Source organism: Chiloscyllium plagiosum, chromosome 9, assembly GCF_004010195.1.
Source record: "Chiloscyllium plagiosum isolate BGI_BamShark_2017 chromosome 9, ASM401019v2, whole genome shotgun sequence".
Classification (NCBI taxonomy): domain Eukaryota; kingdom Metazoa; phylum Chordata; class Chondrichthyes; order Orectolobiformes; family Hemiscylliidae; genus Chiloscyllium; species Chiloscyllium plagiosum.
Genome location: NC_057718.1, coordinates 7233802 through 7246095, shown reverse-complemented (window position 1 = coordinate 7246095; position 12294 = coordinate 7233802). Strand labels below are relative to the sequence as shown.

General features: G+C 42.2%; 1 protein-coding gene across 1 annotated transcript in view; it reads right to left on the bottom strand.

Moving 5' to 3' along the window:
- Positions 1-1934: 1934 nt before the first annotated feature.
- Positions 1935-12294, bottom strand: part of adat2 (adenosine deaminase tRNA specific 2) — a 33206-nt gene continuing 22846 nt past the window's right edge. The window contains exons 5-6 of the mRNA XM_043695318.1: positions 2994-3066; positions 1935-2888 (exon numbers count right to left, since the gene is read on the bottom strand). Coding sequence (XP_043551253.1) covers positions 2857-2888; positions 2994-3066 — 105 coding nt within the window. The 3' untranslated portion in view covers positions 1935-2856. The remainder of the gene's footprint in view (positions 2889-2993; positions 3067-12294) is intronic.

Here is a 12294-nt window from a genome sequence, read left to right as displayed (position 1 = left end):
ACTGTTCTTCTTAGAGACAAGAATGTTGAGGCAAAATTTGATACAGGTCCAAAAGGACAGCTTCAGATAAAACAAAATGTTCCCACATTAGCAAACGCTAAAAAGACTACAGAACATGGATTGAAGGCTTTGGTCACAAGGTGGGTGAATTGGCGAGGGTATTGTATTGTCTACACAGTAAAACAAGCTACTTCTGTTTTATAATCTGTTGTCCTTTCACACAAAGAACTGGCAAGGCCAGCATCTATTACCCACTCTTCACAGCCCTTAAAATGAGTGGCTTTCTCAGAGTTAACCATGTTTCTGAGGGTGTAGAGTATCACACAAGCCAAAATGGGTAAGGACAGCAGATTTTCTTCCCTGAAGTACATTAATCAGGTAGGTTTTTACACCAAACAGTGACAGCTCCATGGTCACCATCACTGTGAGAAGCTTTATATTCTGGATTTAATTAATGAATACAAATCTCACCAGCTGTCATGGTGGGATTTGATTCCATGTGTCCACTGCAATAGCCTGGGCCTCTGGATTATTAGTCCAGTGATATTACCAGCATACCACCATCCCCACCTTCTCCCCTCAAATGTTTCTAACTCACTCTTTTAAACATCAGTTTTCAGCGTTCCACCAGTGCCAGCTGTGCTTTCAGTTCTCTTGGCCTTAAGCCTGGAATTAAAATTCCCCAGCTCTTTGTCCTCTAAGATGACCTTAACTACCTGACTCCTTCAGTATGCTTTTGCTGATCTACCCTAATGTGATTGAGGGTCAAATTTGAGAATTAGAATCCCTACAGCGTAGAAACAGGCCCTTCAGCTGAGCAAGTCCACAGTGATCCTCCGAAGAATAACTCAACCAGACCCATTCTCCATTTACTTTACATTTACCCCTGACGCATGCACCTAACCTACACATCCCTGAACACTATGGGAAATTTAGCACACCCGGAGGAAACCCACGCAGACTCGGGGAAAATGTCTATGTGGGGTTTGCACAGTTGCCTGAGGTTGGAATTGAACCTGGGGCCCTGGCGCTGTGAGGCAACAGTGCTAACCACTGAGCCACTGTGTCGCTCCTTTTGGCTGATCATGTCCCTGTGAAGCAATCTGCAGCATCCTACATGGAGGATGACAAAGTTAAAAATCACACAATACAAAGTTATAGTCCAACAGGTTTATTTGGAAGCACTAGCTTTCAGAGCACTGCTCCTTCATCAGGTGGTCACTCCTTCATCAGGACAATCACCTGAAGGAGCAGCGCTCCAAAAGCTAGTGTTTCCAAATAAACCTGTTGGACTATAATCTTGTGTTGTGTGATTTCTAACTTTGTATACCCCAGTCCAACACCAGCATCTCCAAATCATGACTATATGGAGGATGTTATCCAAATACAAGTTGCGATTGTTTTGCAAACGCTAATGGGCCTATCGTATATTTTGTAATTCAGGTTTCGTTGCAGGCTTCCAGTGTGCAGCTTTATAATTTGCAATTTTTACTTGTGTGTTTTTGATTATTGATCCCCTCAACGTTTGATTTGCTTTCCAACTTACTGCAGTTCATAATAGATGGAGTCGGATAATCCAAGGCCTTACTGCAATGCAAAATCGATCTTAAACATTTTTCTTGCACTCAGCACCTGCACTGCAGCCTGCTATTGTTTAACATCTCCCTAACTAGCTGTTGTCTCCTGTTGGCTTCAGTTATTCACACATTTTCCAGAAGAGTTGTTAAAGCCAACAAAACCTGAGCAGTTGATGTGAAACAGAAGACATACCGATGTCCCAATCCCATCTAGAGATGGACCATTGTCAACCACTCTTCTGATCAAGTGGATAAGACAAACTGGAAAACTAGCAGGGAACATGAGTACAGGAGAACATTCAGCATCCTCAATTCACGAGGAAAGCACAGTGTCATTTCACTTAATTGATGTTTAGATGAATTTCATAATTTATTTGTAATAAGACCAAAGAAAAATGATGTTTTGGCTTAAAACTTTGAATGCAACATGGGAATATGATCACTGAGTGGTTGTGTACAAATGAATGCCTACAATCCCCACAGTAAATGGCCATCATTGAATACAAGAGTAGGGAGATTACGCTTTAATTCTGCAGGACTTTGATGAGACCATAACTGAGGTATGGTGGATAATACTCATCTCTTTACTTTAAAAAAGCTGTAAATGTGTTAGAAGCAGTTGAGAGAAGGTCTTCCAGAGTAATACCTGGAATGGGCAAGTTGTTAAAGGAGGACAACCTTTCCTCTGCTGAAGTTCGGAAAAGTAAGAGGGGACTTGATTGAAATAGATATGGTCTGAGGGTTCCTGATATGCTACATGTGGAAAGGAGAAAATCTGGAAATCAGCATCACTATTTAAAAATAAGGGGTGGCCCATTTAAGACAAACATGAGGAGCCTTTTTTTTTCAATCGGAGGACTGTAGGTTTTTGGAACTCTCTTGCTCAACAGGCAGTGGAATCAGACTCTTAGAATATTTTTAAGGCAAAGGTAGATAACTTCTCAGAAAGGAAGAAGGTGATAGGTTATTGGAGAGAATGTGGAGTTTCTGATAATACTGAATGTTGGAGCCGAGCTGTTGCCAATTACCTTGGATGGACAGACCAGGAGGGAGAAGCAGGCAGCACAGCACAGATCGGCAGGCTGAGAAACATTGCTACTGCCCATGATTCCTGACAGTTGCTTTTTGACTGTGACCATCTTTTGCCTGTGTTCACCTCTAACTGGTCATCTCTTCCCACTGACCGGTCAGGTTAAACGCTGAGCAACTTCCTCCTGTATTCTTCTGTTGGCTGATGAAGCACTGCAGACTCTTTTTTTTTGGTGATGTCAGGTGAAACTTAGTGTTTCTTCCTTGCTTTTGATTTTGGTGCTGTTGTGAAAAAAGAGTGTTTTAAAAAAAAGGAAATTGCAGTTTGCAAATTGAATTGTGCGAGTATAACTCAAAAGTATAAGCTGACAATATGAGATTACAGACCATTGGGATTTTCAGCCTTGTAAAAGGTCTTCAACAGTTCCACAGCTTCCTCAGCTCTGTAGCCTCCTAGGCACTACAAGAAATAGAGAGAGACTTGTAGTTAATAAGTAATTAGTCATAGTCCACAAAAGACCATAGGTAGCTGTCTCCAATAAAGAGACAGAGAGAAACAATCTCACTGGTAAGAAGAAGGCTAAGAGAGGATTTGATAGAGACATACAAGATGATCAGAGGATTAGATAGGGTAGACAGTCAAAGTCTTTTTCCTAGGATGATGACGTCAGTTTGTACGAGAGGGTATAATTACAAATTGAGGGGTGATAGATTTAAGACAGATGTCAGAGGCAGGTTTTTTTTACTCAGAGTGTGGTAAGGGCGAGGAATGCCCTACCTGCCAATGTAGTTAATTCAGCCACATTAGGGAGATTTAAACAAAACTTGGATAAGCACATGGATGATGATGGAATAGTGTAGGCGGACGAGCTGAGAATAGTTCACAGGTCGGCGCAACATCGAGGGCCGAAGGGCCTGTTCTGCGCTGTATTGTTCTATGTTCTAGTATATGGAGAAAGTGAAGACTGCAGATGCTGGAGATCAGAGCTGAAAAATGTGATGCTGGAAAAGCGCAGCAGGTCAGGCAGCATCCAAGGAGCAGGAGAATCGACGTTTTGGGCATAAGCCCTTCATCAGGAATGAGGCTGAAGAAGGGCTTATGCCCGAAACGTCGATTCTCCTGCTCCTTGGATGCTGCCTGACCTGCTGTGCTTTTCCAGCAACAAATTTTTCAGCTATGTTCTAATATATATTCAGCTTGAGGGGTATTATGTTAGATGCAAAGGGCTAAATGAGGTAGACTAAATAAAGTAGACCTCATTTAGGATAATTTGGAATATCTGGTCAACATGGACGAGTTGGGCCGAAGATCTGTTTTCGTGCTGTAAAACTCTCTGATCTCTAGGAATAAGACCATAATGAACAGTGTCATTCCACATCACATTCTAGCTGTTTAGCCAACTGAGCTAAACAACCTGCCAGGAATCATGAAACATCTCAAAGGATTTATAGCCAATGAAGTAGTTTTGAAGTGCGGGCATAGTTGTAATATAGGGTTTGGGAAGGCTGATTTGCAACGAGTGTGCTCAACAAGCAACAATGAATTTGATGACCAGATAACCTGCTTTACACGTTTGCTGATGGATAGTTATCAGCAGGGTCATCCATGGGATTTCACCTATTCCTACAGCAGTGCCTTGAAGTAATTTACACACATCCTGGGGAGGGGAGACAATGGCCTACTAGACTATTAATCCAGAAATTTGGCTGTAGTTTCTGGGGACCTGGGTTCAAACCTGGCCATGGCAGATGGTGGATTTTGACTTCAATGAAAACCTGGAATTAATAGTCTAATAATGACCATATACCCACTATCGATTGCAGGAAAGGCCCACCTGGCTCACTAATGCCTTTTAGGGAAGGAAACTGCCATCCCTACCTGGTGTGGCCTACATGTGACTCCAGACCCACAGCAAAGTGGCTGACTCTTAACTGCCCTCTGGGCAATTAGGTATGGGCAATAAATACTGGGTCTAGCTGGAGGCACCCACATCCCATGGGTAAATAAAATAAACTAAACCCTTAACAGAAAAAGAAGCACACCTAACAGTGTAGCATTCCCTTAATACAGCTTAAAGTTTGTGTCCTGTAGTGGGTCTTGAACCTGTGACCTGGAGTGCTGTTTGCTCAACTGCAACTGGCAGTGAGGGGGTAAAAAAATCAGCAGTTTACACAGAGCTGGCAAACGCCTTTCAAGAAAAGTTGCAAACACAGCATTTGGAACGATTGGTATTTTTAGTGACATTATGTACGGAGGTAATTGGACAGATCTCAGAGGCTGTGACTAAGAGTTGTTGTGTCACTGTGTGTGTTTTCAGTCACTTAATCAGAATCTGACATTGAACCTCTGGACTGATTGTGAATGGTGTGCACAGGCTGACTGGCCTGTTCTGGCAACACTCAACAGCCAGAAACATGATCTGTAAAAACTTCATTTTCCATACTGCTGGCTGGAGAGTGCAAGGCAGGAAGCAACTCATCCCCAAAGACAAAACACCAATAAAAACAGTGGCTTCAGGGATGCAATGTCACCCCCACCTGCTGATTCTGGGAATTACACACACACACACACACTCAAAACACACACACACAAAAAGCCAACAATGAAAATAATATCTGGATACAGGCCGTCAATGTGATCCAAATGTCAAGTCAAACACTGTGATTTCATCTCTGAAATCCTCTGGGCTGGAGTGGAGCCCAGGCATTGTGAATTAATGGGAGGTCAAATTCTTGCTGGCACTGAGAGAATATGCATAGGCAAAATGGGAGGGCGAAAAATGCCATGGAGGGATTTTAATGTTACATAATGTCTGCTACATAACTGATTCTGTTCCAAAGAGGTGGGATAAGTTACTTGTCCACCCTCTCAGATATCAGAACAGTCCATGTTACTGGACCCAGGCCCACTATCTTTTCAAGCCCACCCTGTTATATTTATTCTTCAAGGTTGGAAGATAACAGGAGCTGGAGATGAAATCATCCACATGGAAATGCCCTGACACGTTAAATCGAGGAGACTGAAACAGTTACATTTCTACAGGTAATCTATTGCTGTCAAGTGAAGAATTAAGGCTCAATACATCAGTTGAGCAATTACCCACCACAAAGCAGAAAGGTTTAGAAATAGCAGTTTCAAATCAGTCATTAGGTTTGTAGTCAAAACACTATTTCTGATTAATTTGAAAATCAAATCAAACCTGAAACTGGTTTTAAAAGGACCATTCAATGTATTGAAAACCTTGACTTCTTAAAACGTTTTTGTGCCCTTTTCTCACTTTGAATTCTCAAGTTCCAATTTGTCATTGAGACTGTATATGCAAACAGATCCTGCAGTGTTACACCTCAACTTCTCTGGCAGTGATGCAAAGGACCTAGCGCCCATTAATCAACTTTATTTCTTAATTTTACAAGTTTGTTTTATGACAAGAGGGTTTGAGTTATAAGGTGAGGCTGCATAGGCTGGGGCATTTTTTTTTCTCTGGAGTGTCGGGGCTGAGGGGTAACTTTATAGAATCACAGAATCTCTAAACTGTGGAAACAGGCCATCCAGCCCATCAAGTCCACACTGACCTTCTGAAGAGCATCCCACCCAGACCCATCTCCCTACCCGATCCCTGTAACCTTGCATTTAGCATGGTCAATCAACTTAACCTGCGCATCTTTGGACTGTGGGAGGAAGCCAGAGCACCCAGAGAAAACCCACGCAGACACGGGGAGAATGTGCAAACTCCATACAGTCACCAAAGGATGGAACTGAACCTAGGTCCCTGGCACTGTGAGCCACTGTGCTGCCGTATAGAGTGTACAAAATCATGATAAAAGCAGATTAGAGTTTTAATTGTAAGTATTATATGCTGTCAGTTTATAACTGTGTACCTCTAGGTAAAGTTTAATTACTTGTAATAAAGAGTGACACTGGCTCAGTACTGAAACTTCTGGATCTGAAAATCAGGTACACTGAAGAATATTGAGCATCTATTTTGTAAATCTTTAACTTTGGGTGATGACTCCTGGTACAGTGAGGCTTGAGTTCCAATGTGCTACCTCAATAAGTTGTGACAATTGGGTGTATGTTGTGACATCTTTTGAAAGCCAGATGTAGTAAATTTATGACAGTCTCATTTCACTCCATCTCAGGACTAAGCAGATTTTTACAAAATTCATTGACAAATTGTGGACATCTCTGGCTCGGTCAGCATTTATCATTCATCCCAGAGGGCAGTTAAGAGTCAACCACATTGCTGTGGTCTGGAGTCACATACAGGCTGGACCAAGTAAGGGCAGCAGATTTCCTTCCCTAAAGCAAACCAGATGGACTTTTATGACAAGCGGTTTTTATGACATGGTTGCCTTCAGGCTACCTTTCCATTCCAGATTTTGTTTTATTTGAATTTACATTTCACCGTCTGCCATGGCGGGATTTGAACTCATTCCCCCAGAACATTAACCTTGTGTTCTGGATTACTAGCCTAGCAACATCAGCATGACACCGCTGCCCTGCCATAAATTGCTGGTGCATTAACAAAGTCAACAAGCTAAGATGAGGCACAACATAAGCACACCGATACTGTAAAGTCTCTGCTACACAACATAACAGTCAATATTATAAAACAGTGAATTTTCAGACTCATGACAGCAATAACCACAGATCTGCAGAATCTCCAATAACTTAGCCAGAGAACTAAAAGTGGCTGTGCCTCTGACCTCATATCCTCCATACTACAAATAAATTTAGCTGCCATTTGCCCCAACAGATGTTTTTCACCTCCAGAGTCTGCTGCTTTCCTGATCGATCTCTCCTTCTTCACCCTCCTTGAATCTGAATTAGTCCAAACTTTGCTTTCTGCACTCGTTCACACCTAGTCCTACAGCTTGGCCAGCTCCCTGCTCTTTACCTGCAGCAACCATAGACCTCTCTCCAAACCTTTGTATCTGGCCTTTTGCACATACACAGTTTACTGCAATCCACAAGTGACACTGTGCCTTCGACCACACTCTGAAATTTCCTCCCTAAACTTTTTCACCTCTTAGATCCATCTTAAAACCCACCTCAGTGATCAAGCATTTGGTTAGAGTCATAGAGATGTACACCACGGAAACAGACCCTTCGGTCCAACTCGTTCATGCCAACCATGTATTCCAACCCAATGTTGTCCCACCTGCCAGCACCCGCTAATATCCCTCCAAATCCTTCTTATTCATATACCCATCCAGAAAACCGCCTAGCCTATTCAACCCCTCCCTATAGCTCAAACCCCCCAATCCAAGTACCATCCATGTACATCTTTTCTGAACCCTTTCATGTTTCACAATATCCTTCCGATAGGAAGCCACTTTAGTCTTTCCTTCTTTTTCTCAGGCCATTTTTTTTTCTTTATTTGTGAAGCGCTTTGGAAATTGCTTTAAATTTAACAGCAACATAATTGCAAATATGTTATATTTCCAACCATCTTCAACTGTTTCTCAATGACCTTCCCATCGTCATAAGAAGTGGTGATATTCACTGATGATTGCACTACGTTCAGCACCATTTGTGACTCCTCAGATACTGAAGCAAATGCCCAAATGCAGCAAGATCTGGACAATATCTACGCTTGGGCTGATAAGTGGCAAACAACATTTGCACCACACAATTGCCAGGCTATGATCATCCCTAACAAGAGACAATTCAAATACTGCACCTTGATATTCAATGCATTAACATAATTAGATCCCATACTATAACATCCTGGGGATTACCACTGACTACAAACGGAACTCGACTAACCATATAAATACAGAAGTCACATTACACTGGGTTAAAGTCCAACAGGTATAATTGTGTGTTGTGTGATTTTTGACTTTGTCCACTCCAGTTCAACACCAGTACCTCCACAGCAGTGGCTACAAGAGCAGGTCAGATGCTAGGACTCCTACAACAAATAATTCACCTGCTGACTTCCCAAAGCCTGTCCGCCATCTAAAGGCAGAGTTAAAAGTCTAATGGAATGCCTCCTGCTTTCCTGGATGAGAGCACTTCCAACATTTAAAGAGCTTGGCACCATCCAGGACAAAGCAGCCTGCATGATTGGCATCATATCCACAAACCTAAACATTCAGTCACTCCACCACTGACGTTCAGCAGCAGCAGTGTGTATCAGCTATAAAAGCACAGCAGAAATTCACCAAGGTTTCTTAGACAGCATTTTCCAAACCATGACAAATACCATCTAGAAGGAGAAGAGCAGTAGATACATGGGAACGCCCACCACCTCCAAGATCCTGTCCAAGCCACTCACCATCCTGAAATACATTGCCTCCTTAACAGTTCTGCTGAGTTAAAATCCTGGAATACCCCCCACTAACAGTACTATGGGCATACCAGAGGACACGGACTACAACATTTCAAGAAGGCAGCGCATGAGAATACAAGGATGGGCAATAAATACAGACAGCAATGCCCACATCCCCTCAGCAAATAAAGTAAATTCTTATTTCTGCACCTATATCCCTCAAGCAATCAACCTGGCGCTTAGCAAGTGCTGGTACACGGTGGGGATGGGAGTAGATTGATGGGAGTAGAGTGTACCATCGAGGTTATGGTTGCTTGGTACTTTCAGTATTGAAGACTTATCAGCTGTGGACTTTTGGGCACTAAGTGAATCAAAGAAGGAACAGTACAGAAAAGTGAAGCTGTGGGAGATCAGCCACAACACTACTGAATGGCAAATGAGCTGTCTTGCTTTCTCGTGCTCCAATTATTGAAAGTTAGACTGTTAGTCAGATTGGCTAAATGACCTGAAGTTTTCTCAAGTGTCTTTTTTTGAAAATGAAAAGATACCCCAAATTCTCAGTCAGTACATGAAGTCCTAACACTGTTTCCAACTTTGTCCCCTAACAGATTGGGTTAGTGATAAAGACTCCCAAATATTAGAAAGGCTATCACATAAGCCAAGATAGACACTGGTGAAACACCTCACAGTCACAATGTATGGTGTAGAAGGAGGCTATTCAGCTCATTGTGTTTGCATCAGTTCTTCAAATGACGATCATTAATTGGTGCCAATCATTTTCCCCCCATATCCTTGCACATTATTTCTATCCAAATAATCAAACCCAAATATCCACCTTCAATGTCCCAGCTGAATTTTGTGAAGAATGCCTCTGCTCCATGTTCTTAACAAAGCCACGTTCTAGATATTGCTAGCAATAGTTGGAATAGGAATTTTTCATGAGCGCATTGACAATGCCACTGCACAAAAGGACAGATAAGGAAGGAACAACAGGAGGCCACTTGGCCCCTTGAGCCTGTTCTTCTGTTCAACAAGATCATTGGTTAATCTGATTTGAACTTCAGCTCCACATATATGCATATCCTTATTAATCTTTCACCTCTTGGTAATCAAGAATCCATAAACTTCTATCTTAAAAGTACAGGGAACCTTGATTATCCAAATAACATGGACAGGGAGTATTTTGTTCAGATAATCGAATGCCCCGGACAACATTGTTTAGCCATGCATTGGGACCTTGTGATCTTTCCAGATAATCCAATATTCGAATAGTTGAATGCTGGATAATCGAAGTTCCTTTGTAGACCAGTGGGATTCTTAACCTCCAATGGAGGAGTATGGAGATAGGCGAGCTCTATGTCTAACCTAATAATGCTAATACAATTTTGAATTGCTTTACAAAATATATTGCTCAGGCATTCCCTACTGACATGCACAAACTCAATATTATTTAAAATCCATTTTTAGAAAACACGCAGAAGAACCAGACATATCACTTCTGGCTCTGCACTCTGCAGAAGTCAGCATAAGGCACAGGAAACAATCTTTCCCAGGGGCAGCGAAAGCTGTCAATCCAAGATTAATTAAAACAGTACACAGCACGTAGCAGGTCAGCGCAGTGAAATCATTGGGGGACGTTGAGGATGAACGTAGCCAAGGACAAGCGTGGAATTAAGCCAGCACAGGGAGTGAGGGAACTTCCAAAGCCACAGACAGGGACAGGCCGGAACTGAGGCACGAGGAAGTGTGTAACAGGAAGCGATGGATCATCTGTTAAGAAATCATACAGTCGCAGTGGTCAACCTGCAGTCCATGAGGAGTCGCTCTTTACAAAATCAGAAATACAAAATGTATTTTTATTTGATGCATTTTCTTTCCTCTTCTTGGCTGTTTTGACTCCTCCAACCCACCCTAAAACATGTATTTGGTTCACTCTGGGCACTGCGCTCAAGGTAGGATATGAAGGCTTTGGACAGGGTCAACAGAGAAATGGCTTCAGAGATGAAAGACTTCAGGATATGGATAGATGGAAAAAAGCCCAAATTTGGGGAAGGAGAGTTGGGACTTGACTTAGGTGTGCAAATCATGAAGGGTATGGACAGAGTAAACAAAAATAATTCACTCCCAAACGACAGGATCCAGAGGGTGGAGATTTACAGCTATTGACTAAAGAACCAAAAGCGATATACGTTTGTTCATACATATAGCCAACAGCCAGAATTGATACTGTGCTGCAAGCAAAGAGGAGAGCTATGTTGTACCTGGCCCAGCAGGAAGGTTGAGCACAACAAAATACAAGGATAAAACAGTCACATGGGAATTCTTCAGCTACTCCTATTACATATCCACGCTACAAAATCAAACGCTCCATATGAGGTTTTTCTAAATGCCTCTCCCACATCTTCCTATTATCATATCATAATATCCTTCCCTTTTTTTCACTCTCATGTTTGACCAGCTTCTCTTTAATTCCATCAACATCACGTAGTAGTAGGTTTCACATCATACACTGACAATTCCTAGTTTTAGATTCTCCACCACAAGTGTGTTTATTCATTACAGGAGATGCCATTACTGACTAGGTCAGCAGTTAGGAGGTTTGTGGTGAGCTGCCTTCTTCAGCAGCTGCAGTCTATTTGACGTAGGTACACCCACAATTCTGGGAAATCCAGGATTTTGGCCCAGCGACAGTGAAGAAACAGCAATAAGGTAGAAACATCTGCTCCACATCTCCCCAATCAACCTTTCCACAATCTTAACCCCTCACCACATCAGGTCATCTCTCAGGAGTTTCTTTTTTAGATATGAACCGTCTCCTCACTTTTTCTGCCTGTTTTGTCAACCAAACACCCTCTTCATTCCCTCAATTTCAGCAATATTTCACTCTTGGCATCTCTGTAATGCATTGTCGTTGACAGACTGAAATGACATGTATGACTCCTCTAGCAGTTTATCAACCATGTCTAGTTTTTACCTATTTTACAAGACCGGTTTCATATATTGATGTTCTTTCCATTGAACTCAGCATCAACTTAGCCCAGTCAATGTGTAGCACAATTGCAGAATGTACACTTTGGATTTGGAAAAGCTTCTACAAAATTCAACTTGTCCTCCTAACTTCACTGGTCATTACAGGCTAGCCATTTTAAAACAAAACTGTAAACCAAGAAAAATACATAGTCCCAATGAAAGGCAGTTAGGTGCTCATTCACAAACAGCTGTAATGTTTGCACTTACAGAGTCAAGGAACACACAAACATGAAGTGACCATTCAGTCTCTCATGTCTTAATTCGAGACTCAATTAGATTGTGGAGAAAGTGAGGTCTGCAGATGCTGGAGATCAGAGCTGGAAATGTGTTGCTGGAAAAGCGCAGCAGGTCAGGCAGCATCCAGGGAACAGGAGAATCGACGT